Consider the following 17,058-nt stretch of genomic DNA (forward strand, 5'->3'; position numbering starts at 1 on the left):
CAAATATATATTGAATAACTAATATGGAGATAATAAATAACATAGGTAATTTTTAGATATGCAAGTGTCACACTGCATAGCACCAAAATCATCACTTAGCAATATTTTATTAAAGTGGTGATAAAAATGGTAGTCTGCTTATTTTGACATTCAAAATGAAATTGAATCACAAAGCACACTTCAGGAAAAACAGCAGAATGCCAAACTAATGGGAAATTAGAGACCTGTGCATAACACACCTTGTGATGTTATGGCATAATACAAAAAATTTGGACAGGAAAGCAGGTAGTGATGTTGAGAACCAAAGACAGTTTTTGTGTAATGCTGTCCGGCATTTCTAGATTGGAGATTTTTTGGAGTGACATTTTTTTTTCACTTTGATCTTTGTTCAGTAGACTAAAGCATGAAAATTTTAACATGACAGAATATTTGAAATACTATTTAAGCACTGTGATCAAATATATTCTGTATTATTCATTTAAAAATGATTCCCATTTCTAAATGACAACTTAACATGTTACTTTTGCTTTCTAGACTTCAAACTGATAAGGCTCTGCATTAATTAGTAAGTGGTGTTGATGAATAATTTGGAGTGGTGAAAAAAATTTAAAACTGGCAAAATGGTTGGCAACTTTTTAAAAATTTTCAAAGCAACCTCTGGATATGGTATATAGTATTTCAGTTCTCAATAAGTAATTAAAAATATAGTTAAAGCATAAAATTCCAGATTAATACATTATATAACATACATCAAATAAATAAAGTTGACAAAATATAAAATATTTATATACAGAATTTTATTTTTTTTATCTTATGATATCTGAAGAATTTTGAATACTTTTCCTAATCAAATTAATTTATAATCATTAATAAAATGAAGTCTTTCTCAATATACTAAAATTATATCATAATGTGATAAAATTTTTTATAAAAAATATATAGTCATAAAATAATAACTTCTTTTATATTAAATAGTTTGTTATTAATAAAGCCGTATCTGTATTACCTGATGAGCACAACGAGGAGGCGGACTATTTGGACAATGCAACAAACTCCATTGGTTCTTTTTTATATTATAAATATAAAACTCATTATACATGAATGTCTATAATAAAAAGAATTATATTATTTTTATAATTTATTTTTTAAACATGTTAAAACTTTTTATTGAAAAATAATGTATAATTAAATAAAATTAAAGAAATTACATATTATCAAATTAATTCCTTCAAAGTTAAATTTTATTCAATTAAAACAAAAAGTATAAAATTTTATTAGAAATGAAAAAACTTATAAATATTTAATGTTTTTACTGGATAAAATTAACTTAAATTTCATTTTATAAAATGTTTTTATTTTTAATAAGAATATAAATATTTCTAATCAAGTTGAATTTTATTAAATGGAAAATAATTATTAAATTCTAGCAATATTAAACAGCAACTTCAAGCATATTCAGAAAACTATAAATATATTTTAATGTAAAAATGTTGTAATTTTGTTAAAATGAATTTTACTGTTTATAATTTTTCATATAAAAGCCCTAAATTTGATTCAGATATCTTCTCATTAAAATAATTTTTACAAGTTTTGATGTTTTCAATTTATAAAATAGCAAAATGCAACTTTTTACTTAAGTAATATCTTTAATTTCTTTTTTGTTATAAAAAAGGATTAATTTTTTATACAATAAAAAGTAATAAGAAAATATTATGAACATCATCATTCTCATTTTATAGCAGAATTATTTAGTTCATATAATTTTGATATAATATATACAAATGAATTTAATTTAATACAGACAGTTTTATTCAAAACTAAAAAGATAAAAATGGCCTCTAATTTTAAGAGGAGATCAGCCATAAGTAAATATTTTATTGTGTATTCATTAAAAAACAATTTTTATTCTTTTAATATTTAAATCATCAAAATCAAAAACAGTTAATGTATTTTAATCAAATAATAAAACAATGCTAAAGAAAAAATTTAATACAGAAGTTTGAAATTTTTTAAATTAAAACAAGCAAAACGGCAAAACCGTATCTGGGACAAGACTATGTCTCGGAGACTCACTACTAAACGGAAGCACTTTGACGCTCAAGGCGGGTCTCATTCTCATTCTCCAATCTTCTTTGGTATCACTGCTTTTGGGTGCAATCCTTCAAACTTCGCTGGCCATGATGCATTTTCAATGAAATTAACCTATCCAATTTTGAAATTTCTCTCTGTTGCATGTTGGCCCGGGTTGAATTTTTGTCGATGTGTAACAAAAATTTCCCGTTTTTGAAAAAAATAATCATGGCTATTGTATAGTCCAAAATTATTTTTTTATTTTGCACAAACAATATACAGTTTAACCTGATTATAACGTCATTGAATGTAATGACAACCCTAATATAACGTCAAATTTTTATCAGTCTCACGATTTTACTATACTATTATAGATAATGTTAAAAAAACCCACTTGTAACGACATAAAACCAGTTTAACGTCATATTTGAAGCACTCCCAAATTTACAAAATTAAATTACAAATTTTATTTAACATAGAAGAAACTACATTTTCAGTCCTAAGGTCAGAGTTCACTTCTTAGAATGACTGTGGGTAGTACTCTCCCCTACCTGACTTTGGTGGGGTGATGTGGCTGTTTTGCCTGTTTGTAGAAGAGGGTCGCTATTTTGTATTTTATTTTGACTCAATTCTCAGTCCCCTGACTACCTACGAATCTGGATTTTTTTATGCGCAAATGATTTGGGCATCTAATACTCTGTGCCAAATATCAACTCTCGACATATATACTCCTTCATGCCTCTATGCTGGTAAGAACATTGGGCAGTATGATTTTATAAACAAGACATAGTCTTGTCAAAAAATTGTTTGAATCTAAAAAGATAAAAATTTCTACAAAAATTTATTCTTGAGCTAATGAATTTGCATAATTTTTGTAGGAAAACCTAATTTCCACTTGTTGCTGTATTTATTTGCTTCAGGCAAATGTATCTGCTAGCTTATATTAATAATAATAATTTTTGTGAATTTATTGAATTATGTTTTTATATTTAATATTGTAAAAGTGATTCAAAGATTAATGTGATATTGTTTTCAAAATTCTACACAATAAATTTTTTTTAACTCCAAAATAAAGAGCAAAACAAAAATTTGAACCTTGCTCCAATTTTGAAAATTTCCCTATTATCATTGAAATATATTTACCTTGCTACCATTGAAATATTCTCCACCAAAAAATAATAATTCATCTTTTTCTGGATGTGGGAGAACAGACAAACTGCTTCTGTTAATAAACAGAATTATAAATAATAATATAATTTTATGTAATTTATTTATGTCTAATTAAATTAGTTACTGCTGAATGGTAAAATTCATTACTCTAGAAATTTGATCTAAGGATAAACTGTAATCTTGTCATCAATATAAACTTAGTATTTAGTTATATTAACACAATAAAATTATTCAAAATAAAAATAAAAATTCAACTTCTTATTTTAAAATCGAATAATTTAAATATTTCTAAATAAACTATGGCTGTATGCTTTTTAAATTATACAATTAAGTTTGTTCAAATATCAAATAAAAGTTTTATATTAGGCTTCTGTCCACTTTGGACATTCTTGTAAACTAGGACTTGTTATACTGAGGGAAGAGAAAAACACTATTTCCAATGAAGATATATTTATTGTAACACAATATTGTTACATCTTAATTGGAAATAGTGTTTTTCTCTTCTCTCAGTATAACAAGTCCTAGTTCACAATGTCCAAAGTAGACACAAACATAAGTAATTAAGGACAAGAAGCACATATCAACATCAAATAAAAGTTATTAATGAACTTGAAAAACACACAAAGATGTTAGATATAAATATTGTCTACATACTCCCTATTTTTGGGAAACTGCCATCATTAGTAAAATTTAATGCTTATTAACTTCACAAATGGCCTGAAAATATATGAGGTTCTCATAAAAGCATGGCATCAAGAGAAAAAACAAAGTTGTTAAATGTTACAATAATCATTTTGATCACTGTACGATAATTCTTGTCTCTATAGTTGACATTATCTATTTCTGAGAAAGGAAACAAATTAAATGTTGTATGCAATCCAGTATCTATATCACATTTCTAATGAAAGAAGAGAAAATTATGAGATGACTTATAGATGATATAGATAAGACAAATGAGCTTTCTCTAAATGAAATATTCAGACATTTAGTACAAATCTTGAGTTTGTTTGTTAAAGCTTTTGTTACATTTTAAGTATTTTTTATTAATATAATTCATAAATATAGTTAAACAACAGCTAAAACTTTATTTTGCATATTTGCATTTAAAAATTGTTGATGTTGTTACAGGAAAAAATAATCAGAACATTTATGCTATATTTTGAAACTCGTGCATGTATTGTAATAAGTTTTAATTAGCTAAGATTTCTATTTTTAATATTGCTTTTTTGTTTCTACCTGAATTAGTTATTAAATACAGTGAAACCTTCATTAATAAACACTCCCAAGTAGCAGACACCTCTATTTAGCAGACATTTTTACAATTCCCAGACCTTCAAATAGTACCTCTAAATAGCAGACACACTAAATAACGAATGCCATCGTCCATAACCTACCTTACAAAAACACAGATTCCTATCTTCAATATTCTGAAACAATCAATTATGTACAAAATATTTTAAAACTAAAACAAAGAATTGATTCAAATACTCTTTCAGACGATGAATTTTTAGCACAGGAGTAGAATAAAGACTGATTAAAAATAGGAATAGGGGAGGGGGACAGGTTGTGAACAACATTCTTTATCTGTTAGAGAAGATTAATCTGGTTAAGTTGTAAATCATCACTTTTCATCATATGTATTAACTAGCTGTTATCCGCGGCTTTGCCCGCAAGGATTTTGCAAGCAAACCCAATTTATATTCAGTATTTCAATAACCATAGTAATTGTTATATAACACCTACCACTGAGAATGATGAGAATTGCATAGAATCAAATGAACAATTTCAATTTGATCAATTTTCTTGAACATTTACAATTGTTCTATAATCGAGCCAATATGCAATAACAAATTCGAATTTAAAATGGTTCGAACATTTTTAAAATCGAAATAGATAAAAATATTTATAACAACGTCTGAAATGTTATCAATTTAATACACCCAAGTACTCAATGAAGACTAAACGTAAAAACAAAAAATAGCATTTAAAATAGTACAGTAGAAGCTGTTCTTCCGGTTAAGCCTTAATCCTCTCCCTTTCCCCCCACGGGGGAATTTCCAAAAATCCCTTCTTAGTGTGCATTCCCATGATATATCCTACTACATGGCATATCCTACTAAAATGCAGATAAAAACTTAATTCTCTCTCTCCCCCCCCACAGGGGGAGAGGGAGAGAATTAAGGCTTAACCGGAAGAACGGCTTCTACTGTACTATTTTAGATGTGATTTTTTGTTTTCAACTACGTTTAGACTTCATTGAGTACTTCATTGATAACATTTCAGACATTGTTATAAATATTTTTATCTATTTCCATTTTAAAATTGTTCGAACCATTTTAAATTTGAATTTGTTATTGCATATTGGTTTGATTGTAGAATGATTGTAAACGTTCCAGAAAATTGATCAAAAAGAAAATAGTTTGTTTGATTCTCGGCAATTCTCATCATTCTCAGCGGTAGGTGTTAAATAACAATTACTATGGTTGTTGAAATACTGAATATAAATAAGGTTTGCTTGCAAAATCCTCGCGGGCAAAGCCGTGGGTAACAACTAGTTATACACATACGTATACTGTTCAGTATTGTTACATTCCTAATGCAAATTTGATGTTTTCATAATCCCATTGTATTCTTTACTATATGATGACTGCATTAAAATAGAGTATGGCAGCCAGCATGTGCAGTACTTCTCAATAGCAAACACCTCTAACTAATGAACAAACTTTTCAGTCCCGAAGGTGTCTGTTATTTGGAAATTATATTGTATTTTTATAGACTTTTATATAAATAAAAAGTTTTATTGACATATTTTCATATAATTTATAATTGATTTTCATTTAAAAGTAGTAGATTAATATATATATGTATATATTACTGTATGTTATGACAATGTATTGGGTTGTTCGGAAAAAAACAAATTATAAAAATATTGTGTTTTCCTTGGAAAAAAACACAATATTTTTATAATAAATAAATATTTTATTGAATTATATATTAACCATTTTGGTCAAATACCTTTGTCATCGTTTCTGGTAGCAGCATGATTTCACATTCATAAAAGTTTTGATCGTTGCTTACAAAAAACTGATTCAAGTGATTTTTGACGTTGTCATTTCAGGTAAATGTCTTACAGTTAAAAAAATTTGTATAGACCGGAACAAGTAATAATCTGAGTGTGCTTGATCTGGCAAGTATGGTTGGTGTGATAGCACATCCCATCTAAGTTATAACAGTTTATGACACGTTACCAAACTTGTGTGAAATTTGACATTATCGTGGTAAAACACTACACTTGTTTTGTTGATCAATTCTGGCCACTTTTTCTGTTTGATGATATTACTCAATTTGTTTACTTGATGGCAGTACAATTTCGAATTAATTGTTAAATTGTCTGGTAAAAGCTCCAAAAAAAAAATTTCCTTAAAATCCCATCAAAGAGAGCATCTCTCTTTAAGAACATGTGGAACCCATATATCGAGCTTTGAAACAAAACCAATTTGTTTCAAGTAATCATAAACAGTTCAATTTGACAAATTTAATCTCTTAGTGATTTCACGTGTTGTTATTCGGCAGTTTGCTTCAATCAGTACCTTTATTTTGTTTTCATTGGCTTCAACTGGCCATCCAGAACGTGGTGCATCTTCAATATTGAAATTGCCAGAACGAAATTTTGTAAACCAGTTTTGGCACTGTCGTTCTGTCAATACATCTTCTCCATACACGTCACACAATTTTTTTCTCGCTTGAACAGCATTCTTACCTTTTCGGTAATAAAAGAGCAAAATATGCCGAAAATGCTGCTTTCGATCTTCCATATTTGATGGGACACAAAAAATAAACAATTGCACAAAATCAAACAAAATTTTTTACAAATAAGCCTTAAAATGCTAGCTGTCAAAATATATAATAATAATACGGTTTAGAATTAAAATGGCGAGAAAAATACGACTAATCCATCTAGTGGTAAAAAAAAAGAAATTACTTTCCGAATAATCTAATAATTTACTCAATTATTATTTATATACGGTGTCATGAAACATTAATATTATATTAACAGAGCTCTAAGCAAAACTGCTCCACTATAAAATAAATATTTAGAACATTAAATACAGGTATCCTTCATACAACACATTTTTGCTTTAACACCATTTAAAAAATAGAGATATCTCCTGTACAACATGACTTCCAGTTTTGTATTAACATGGTTTTGGAAATATTCCATATAAAATTTCACAATTTTTAAGTGTAAGCTTCATTATTCACATTATTCGATATTTATTTTATAAGTATATTAAACAACCCAAAGTCCTATATATATTATTAAAAAAGCAGATTGATAGCTCAAGTATTTAAGTAAGGTGATTGTTTGGCTATGTACATATATATACTGTATATACACACACATATATATATATACACACACACACAGCCAAATCTGCTATTTTTAATAATTAATACTAAGTAATTTGTAACTAGAGATAGAAATTTGGCCCCATCTCTTACTTCCGGTTAAGCCTTAATCCTCTCCCTTTCCCCCCGCGGGGGAATTTNCTCTTAACTAAATTAAATAATTATAATTTAAATAATTTAGAATCATCTACAAGAAAAGAACTGGCCCGGGCAGATCTTGAACCTGCAAACTCTGCTTGCTGTGTGTGCACTTGCCAGTTGTGCCACCCAGACCCCAAGCAAGCCTTCACTTCCAGATGTATTTAAATTTAGATATAACTTTACTGGCAAGTGCATCACACAGTAAGTGGAGGTTGTGGGTTCAAGCCCCATCCTGGGCCAGTTCTTTTCTTCCAGATGATTCTAAATTATTTAAATTATAATTATTAATTTAGATAAGAGATGACACCTAATATTACCTCTAGTAGCAAATTACTTAGTATTAATTATTAAAAATAGCAGATTTATAGCTCGAGTATTTAAGGTAAAAATTTGTCTTTATTCAAGTACATACACATGTTGTCTCAAATTTGCCCATAGATTTTAAAATATTAAAATCTTCAAATTGTTTTGTGCTTTTCATCAGGTTTACTTATATGACAACTAATAGAGCAAGGAAGAAAAAATTGCACTAACTTTCCTATCAACTAGGTGTCACTGTCGTGTTGTTTTCAAGACTTCAGCCCTTAAGACTGTCACTGTGTTTTCTTTTTACAGATTAATCTTTGTATTTAGTAAAGTTTGTTTAAACATTTTAAGTAAGTGATATTATTTAAACTTTTTTTAAAACTGTAAGTAAGCAATCATTCATAAAATGACAAACAAAATACAGCAATACCTTGGTATTCTAACAATTCAGTATTTGAACACAAATTGTGGAAAAAAGTCAGTTGGTACTTGACTGAATAAATGCGACCCACTAGAACAAATTTTAAATTAATAACCTATTTTTATTTCGTCATTCATAAAAACTTTTTATGATAAAAATAAAAAATATGAAAATGTTGCTGATACTTCTGATCAAGATCAACAAGAAAGCTGAGATGACGACGATACTTTGTAAAAAAAAACCCACCCTCATTTAACTGAAATTAATATTAATGTATAATACAGTACTTTTAATTGTGATTGTTAGTTAATTATTGATTGGAAATAAATTATCAATTGGTTAATAAACAAATTTTCTTAGCAAAATTATACTATTATTTTTTGTTACTAACTTCTGGAACATAACCCTATGTTTTGCATTAGTCCTTCGTTTCATATAGCACAGATTCACATAACATGCCCTTTTTTTGGAATGTAATTACTGTGTTATATGAGGGATACTTGTAATTCATTTCTCATTTAATTTATTAAATTATAATAAACAATACATAACTTAAAATGGAAACAGCTTATTTGTTGTTTCCATAAAAAAAATTTTATCACAAGAACATATAATCATATGAGTCATATAAACAATAAAAACAAAAAAAAAATGTTGACTGTTTAAGTAAAAATTCCAATTTTCTTTAAATTTAAATAAAACAAATACCTCAAGGTAGGAGGACCACATTTTTCTTCTACAACTTCTTGATGTTTCTTATCATCTTCTTGAAATTTTGCTATTAATTGCTCAATATCATCCTGTTGAATATTTAAATGATAAAGATTTAGTTATACTTTTCAAATCTAATTTGAATTTTTAACTTATAGTATGGGTGACAATTTATGCAATTTTATAATACAAGTAGTAGTAGTAATAATAATAATATTATTTATTATGTTTATTATTATTATTATACACATTAAAATAGCATGCTACATGTTCCCATAAAATCAAAAAACCTTGCAAAATTGGTTATTTACACCAAATCAAATCAAGAAACCAAAAGATTATACAGTAGCGTAGCGGGGGTGGCAGAGGCGGCCCGCCCCAAGCGGCACTTTTTAGGGGACAGAAAAATTTCACAATAAATAATAGCTTGTAAGAATTTGAACCATTTTATTTCATATTTTTGTCCACCTACAACTCGGACTAATTGAAATTAGCATGGAATAGTGTTACCATCCATCTGGATAGTACGGGAATTGACTCGCCGTCCAGTGATATTGTACGCAACCTGTCGACCTTTTTTTTTCCTTTCTTTTTTTTCTTTTTCTTTTTTTTCTTTGCTTGTACGATTTATTCGTATATATATATATATACCTCCAATATACAATACAGCTAGGTCACTTGCGTTACTCCTACCCAAGTCTCCCTAGTCGCTAACTGTAACTGATTTAGAACCAGCATGCACTGCACATTATTCTTCGCATTGCAAAATGACATATGCATGCATCAGGAACTTCTACTCAAACAAACCTCACCTGCCATCCGGGATGGCTATTTTAAAAAGGTGGCAACACTAGCACGGAATTTTTCATTACTTATTCTGTGATGAAACTGAATTTTAGTCTTTTAAATTGAGATACCTAAATAAGGGGAGACGAAATTTTCCTCCACCCCGGGCGGCTGACACCCACGCTACGCCACTAAGATTATAGTTATGTGACCATTTTCATCTCTAATTTTTTCCACTATATTATACAGGGAGTAAAAGTTATTTATGAAATATAATTCAGATGATTTTTTTTAATGAAAAAATGTTTTTCTTACAGAATGCACATAAATCATTGTTAATTTTAAATTTAAGAAAATTTTTAACTGTATAAGTCAAAATTTGTTAGGTTGGTGAATATTTATGCAATAACAAAACATATCCTTCCAAATTTTTATGTATTTTTTTAATGAGATAATTGATTTTATATATTTCATACAAAAAGTTGTATGAATCATTAACATACTTCCCACATTAAATAATTTTTAATTCTGTACTCATTTCAAAATTTATTTTTTATCTATACAATATAGGTTTTCTTTACCACAATACAAGATTCCACATAAATTTATTACTTATATAAGAACAATGATTTAAAATCATTTACACATTATACCATAATATTAAATAATGCTTCTAGCCTACAACTTTAATTTAGATTGAAGTAGTTAGTTTAATAAATAGGGTTGTAATAAATTGAAGGACTTATCACATCAGGGGATGACTGGAATAAATAGACTAGATTTTACTAAAAACAGCCTTTAATTAACCTCAATAAAATTTTAGTAAAAATGCATTTCGGGTAACAAGACCCAAATGCATTTCTACTGTTTTGGTTTTTAGAATATTGTAAGGTATTAGTTATATTATATAAACAGTGAACTCTATATATTCAGAAAATGTTTTTGTCTTGGTTTTCTACTTATGTTATGATGGTCTTGATGGATACTGGTGTTTATACTGTATGTATGTAAGCTGATGAAGAGTCTTGGTACCCGAAATGCATTTCTACTAAAATTTGATTGAGGTTAATTAAAGGCTATTTTTATTAAAATCTAGTCTATTTATTCCAGTCAGCCCCTAATGTGATAAGCCCTTCAATTTATTACAACCCTATTTATTAGGCTAACTAATTCTATCTAAATTACATATTATACAGTAAATGGCAAAAGTCAAGAAATACCTAGCTCATACTATGCCAGATAGAAATTGTTCTTTTTCTCAATTTTCACTTTGAGACTCAATGATTATTTTTTCATTATTATTTTAATATTTTTGTTAATATTGCTGATCAAAAACAAAAGACTAATTTTTACAAAAAGAATTTACCATATTTCCACACATGTAAGAGAGCATGCTTTTAAAGATGGGACAAAATGGCATTATATTCTGCAAATTACCTAAAAATCACTATTTTTAAAAAAAATCTTTTAAAACAATTCAACACAAGACTAAAAAAGATTGTACTGTCATCAACTGTGATTAAAAAAGGAAGAACTGTTTTATCTTTAACTATATTAAAAATTTAAATATTGTAATTGTGGTGGCAATTTTATGCTTAATTTTTATAGTTTAAACAAGAGAAGTAACAATTTACGATTGTAAATCTTTACCAATAATTGTATCTGATGATCATTAGCTGAAAACACTTGAATTTTACACTATGTTTTCTTAAATGTATATAATTTAATTAATTTGGTCAATGTTCAGATGCGTGCCACATCATGGCGGCACTTCCGTTTTTAGCCTCAAAACCGTACGCCTGTCGAGACGACGTGTCACGTGACGACGCGAGCGAAGGGCGTCGGCGGCTGTTGCGCCGCGGCAGCGCCGGCGGCTGTCATGGCGCCGGCGCTGATTCCACCAAACAAAAGCAAACAGTGGGGACGCACGTTCTGACCTAACCTAACCTATTCTAATAATTTAATCGGTACTAATTGTGATAATTTATTAGAATAGGTTTAGGTTAGGTTAGAACGTGCGTCCCCACTGTTTGCTTCTCTTTGCTGGAATCGGCGATGAGCCGCCATGACAGTAAGTATCTGGACTTTAACCGAAATAACAAAATAAAAAGGTTTTTTTTACTCACCTTTGTCCGCAGTCATTCGCCGACTCTGGCGCGCTTTCTGCTGTTGCTCGTCTCGCCGCTTGGTTGCTTCTTCGGCATCGCTTCCGGGGCTGCCGGAACGGTTTCTGGCTCCTTCCATTCGGGCTCGCGGCCCGCTCCTGGATACATTTTTCTTAAATGTTCGCAGAAAATTCTGAAACGATCACCCGGCTTGAGACTTTCCCACTTCATATGCTTTTTGTACATAAAAGCGTACAGATACGAATCTCGAAGTTCCTCGGTATAGTGTAGGGGCAGATTTTTTCTGTTCTTGAAGGTCCCCCACATCCTTTCGATGTTTTGCGTATGCACGCCGTCCAACGGATTCACAAAGTTTTTCGAATGATTTACTGTCGCGTGTTTTATATGTATTCCGTCTAATTCTCCGATGTTGCAACCGGTCGAAAATTTCAAAAAACCACACTCAGAACACGCGCAGGCGCTTGCGTCGTCACATGACACGTCGCGCAGNGGTCAATGTTCAGATGCGTGCCACATCATGGCGGCACTTCCGTTTTTAGCCTCAAAACCGTACGCCTGTCGAGACGACGTGTCACGTGACGACGCGAGCGAAGGGCGTCGGCGGCTGTTGCGCCGCGGCTGTCATGGCGCCGGCGCTGATTCCACCAAACAAAAGCAAACAGTGGGGACGCACGTTCTGACCTAACCTAACCTATTCTAATAATTTAATCGGTACTAATTGTGATAATTTATTAGAATAGGTTTAGGTTAGGTTAGAACGTGCGTCCCCACTGTTTGCTTCTCTTTGCTGGAATCGGCGATGAGCCGCCATGACAGTAAGTATCTGGACTTTAACCGCAGGCTCAGGCGCTCGCGTCGTCACGCGACACGGCGCGCCCTTCGCTCGCGTCGTCACGTGACACGTCGTCTCGACAGGCGTACGGTTTTGAGGCTAAAAACGGAAGTGCCGCCATGATGTGGCACGCATCTGAACATTGACCATTAATTTTACTTATATATATACATAACATATAGAAATAATCACACATTTAATAGACCATAGTTTTTTTACATACCTCTCCTTTTAGAGCAAGTTCTTTCTTTAACTTAAGAGCAGCTTTCTTTTCAGTTTTAATTGCGGTTTTTTCTGCTCCTTTTCCTTTCTTCTTATCCTTCTTTTTATCTTTTTTACCCATAATAATAAATTATAGTTTCCAGAAAGTAAAACAACTATCTGTAAACACGTGGAGTAAACGCCCTCTATCGGCAATTAAAAATTTCTCTCTACCCATTTTAAATATTTTATGAGGTTATTTTTTTCTTTCAATTTTTATATGGATAAAATTAATATAAATTAATACAATTCATAACAGTGCTTTAGTTAAATAATATATTTAATTTTTGGATTATTATTATTACTCTTTTTGCTTTAAAAAAAAATTACGGCTGCCGCCGCATTTTGTAGTGGCGCTAATGAAAAAAAAAAACACGAGATTGCGTTAAAATAACCATCAAGGAAAGTTAGTCGCTAGTGGGCGAGTGGTCTCCGTTGCCGCTAATAGCGGTGACTAGACCCTAAACACTGGGAAGTTCGGTCGTGGGTTCGCGCCGCGGACAGGCTGGCTGCTTGGAGTTTTCCGGGTTTTCTCCTTGCTAATAACGACTGAATAGGATGCCAGTTCCCCATAAAAGTCCTCCCGGAAGGCATTATTTCCCGCGCGCGCGTATAGGCCGTTCGGATACGGCTGGCTCTTCGGTCGCATAGTGATCATAAACATATGTCTAGTCGGAGAAAGAGCCTATAGAGCTATAATCTCCATATCAACAACATCGAAGAAGAAGTTAGTCGCTACACTCGAGCTGTAGTGTCTTCGAAGCGGAGGCTCTCGGCATCCAACTGGCAGTTAATCTCAGTGCCCGTCTTAATTAAGGTACGAACGATCGTGAGATCCAAGGTTAAGAGACGGCCTAGCTCTTGGCGGACCCGTGTGTATTGCGGGCTGACAAACCAATAGTGGACGGAAGTTTCTGGCGAGCCACAGTGGGGGCAATCTGGCGAGGCGCATTGGCGTCGAGAATAGAGGAAGTTGTTCAAGCGGGCTGTATCGGTTTGAAGTCTAACCAATAGGGTTTCTGTGTGGCGAGACGAGGCTTGATGGTATATCCAAGGGACGAAAGGTCGGAGATGGTCGCGACCTTTTCCCCGAAGAATGGTAGATCAAGTATCGGTGTAGTTGAGGATGATCGATTCCCGCATCTGGCATATGAGGTCACGTGCCATGAGAGGTCTCCACCAGGAGCCGATGGGAGTGTTAATTAACTCCAATATACTGGCCGCATACCGACTTTTTTCCTCGCCAACATATCGAAATCTTGGAGCGTTTTGTTCACCGCACCAACCGCTTTGTCTAATTTCTAAGCGGACTGATTCGGAGAAAAAGCCAACAGGCTAGACTCGCTAGAGTCTCCATATTAATAAGATAAGAAAGAAAAGAAAAAAAACTTAAAATAACCAGATTTTTTCGGCAAATCCGGGAACAAGTGTCAATCGTCACTTTTTAGGGTACACAGTAGTAGCCTACAAGTATAAAATTGTCAAATGGGTACTGTATGCTTGACTGAGACCTAAACATTTTTGATTGAGCTCGTTTGCTTCAATCAAATAGCTCTCCTCCAATAAGGTTTATAGCTGTTTACTTTTGGCGCAATTTAGCTATATTTTTTATTGGGCTATAATTTGAAAAATTGTTAGACTTATAACTTCCCACTGTCGTCCGTCCGTCAGTCTGTCCTTCCTTAATCTCGAAGACGAAGTTAAATGAAAGTTGAGACCAGATGTGTAAAGCTTATGGGCAAGAGGCCCTAATTAACTATATACAAACTTTCTCTTTTGAACGGAAGTCATGTTATTTCAATTCGAAATTTTTCCCTGAAAAGGAGTTAGATGACTGGCATGAGTCTATTGCTAAGACACTATTAAAATAAGAACACTGACGAAAACTTGCAGCCCGGCATTGTGACGATGTCAGAATAAATGATGACTCTTTTTGTTTTAAAATTTCATTCTTTTTTGACATTTCCTCAAAAAATTGGTTACTTCGTTGAAAAAAATTATCGAAGACATTGGATACGTCTCTGGCAGAATAAAATGTGACTGACAATATTACAGTAACCACAAGGAAATGAAAAACGGGGAGAAGACTACATTCCAGGGACAGAAATGGGGAGAGGTTCACTGCCCCATACATAGGGAACGGATAATCACTCTATGTACCGTACCTACAAAGACCTTAGTACCTACATAGACTATGGTCACATGGACAAACTGTATGGTGGACCTAAGAAGATCCTTTTTTATGAAGCCATTCGTGTGTTCAGCAAGCCCACAATAGGATGAGCGATTGACAAGAGATGGGACTCGACATATCCGGGACAGACCATCCCCCTAAAAATTCTGTGTAACTATATATTCAATCTGACCGGATTTATTTTAGGGTTTTCCACAATAATAGGCTAACACTCTATTTGCTTGACCATCCATCCATCAAAGAAGTTCTAGATCGAATATATATATGTGAAGGTCCAAAACCCTTTTGTTTTAGAACAGTATCACCCCTCTAATAAACCTCGTGATTAGGTGAAAAGGTCGATGACCGAGACGATCTCCTCGAAAAAAATCGTTAGTATATCAATAAAAGAAATCTCCTCCATTTGTTTAAATGTAATTCTATAGACGTTAATATCAACAAGACAGGAATAAGAGATGTTCCTTACCCCCTCTTTGGTTGCACGTGACACGTGGTTACAGCAATAAATCGCTTCGTTCGTAGTCAAACGCGACGTTTAATATAAACAATATGTAGATTGTTGACCAGTTTACAGAAATTATTGTCAGACGAATGTTAATTTATGGATGAGAGCCGTCAAACCTATAGAAATTTATATTATAAAATCATATCCTCTAGACACTGATATCAATAAATTAAACAAACTTCTCTGTGCCAGTGGTCCGTACTAGCTAGATCCAGACATCAACACACGAACGGGTGTGTGTATAAATCATTAATGATGTCACAGTTTTCACCCCCTCAAAAAGAGTATAAAGAGGGCTTGGATGCAGTCCATACAGCGGATACCTCCAGGGAGGACATCGACTGCCACATCTACTGACCCATACCACCACCCTATCCGTCGCTACCTCGCTATAACTGCCGTGACGATCCAGGAATGTTTTTACTAACGACCCATATTACGGATCGGGATCTTAGAGGTATTTTTTTTTTATATCTCTTTGTATACTATCTCTCTCGTCTCTTAATTTAACTTAGAGATTAGATGTTCCATATGAAAGACGAATCATTGTCGCGACGTAGAATAGAATTTTTGTAGCTCTTCACTTTCGCCTTTGATATGTACAATTTTATAGTTGTTTATTAAATGTGTTATTCTTGTTCAACCCGTGTATTTATTTGGGAACCTGTCCACTTACCCATTAACCTCCCCATTCATTTTATTTTGCCCTCCTATAAAGCCATCCTCTGACAGAGCCGCCGGTAAGTGGGGACAACTAACCCCCTCGGTTCTCACATATATGTATATGTAATAGTCAATATTTTGAGATTAAACATTAATTAATATGACCTATTTCATGTTTTCCTAATTCTATATCTGCTAACAAAGATCTGAACAGAAGGATGGAATCCACATCCAAGAAAACTCAAATTAGAATATGAGGAAAAACCCCAAAAAACCGAACTGACAGCGCGCTGTCATTCGTAGACGTAGTGTAGAGTTCTCCCGTTACATGGGGTTAGTAAAGACCTTCACGAAACAGCTGTGCAAACGGCGTCAGTTTGTAGGTTTACGTTTGAGCATAGTGTTGTGTTTCTCTTACTGTTATTTTGTTCCGCCTGCGAAGTTCTGGGCGTCCTGGGCGTC

The 17,058-nt window shown here is 32.3% G+C and overlaps 1 protein-coding gene across 1 annotated transcript in view; it reads right to left on the reverse strand.

Moving 5' to 3' along the window:
• Positions 1–13,397, reverse strand: part of LOC111621390 (kelch domain-containing protein 4-like) — a 28,686-nt gene extending 15,289 nt beyond the window's left edge. Inside the window, exons 1-4 of the mRNA XM_023363498.1 lie at positions 13,197–13,397; positions 9,227–9,318; positions 3,214–3,292; positions 1,007–1,105 (exon numbers count right to left, since the gene is read on the reverse strand). Coding sequence (XP_023219266.1) covers positions 1,007–1,105; positions 3,214–3,292; positions 9,227–9,318; positions 13,197–13,316 — 390 coding nt within the window. The 5' untranslated portion in view covers positions 13,317–13,397. The remainder of the gene's footprint in view (positions 1–1,006; positions 1,106–3,213; positions 3,293–9,226; positions 9,319–13,196) is intronic.
• Positions 13,398–17,058: the final 3,661 nt, after the last annotated feature.

The sequence above is a fragment of the Centruroides sculpturatus genome, unplaced genomic scaffold, assembly GCF_000671375.1.
Source record: "Centruroides sculpturatus isolate CEXI.00-Female unplaced genomic scaffold, Cexi_2.0 scaffold129, whole genome shotgun sequence".
Classification (NCBI taxonomy): domain Eukaryota; kingdom Metazoa; phylum Arthropoda; class Arachnida; order Scorpiones; family Buthidae; genus Centruroides; species Centruroides sculpturatus.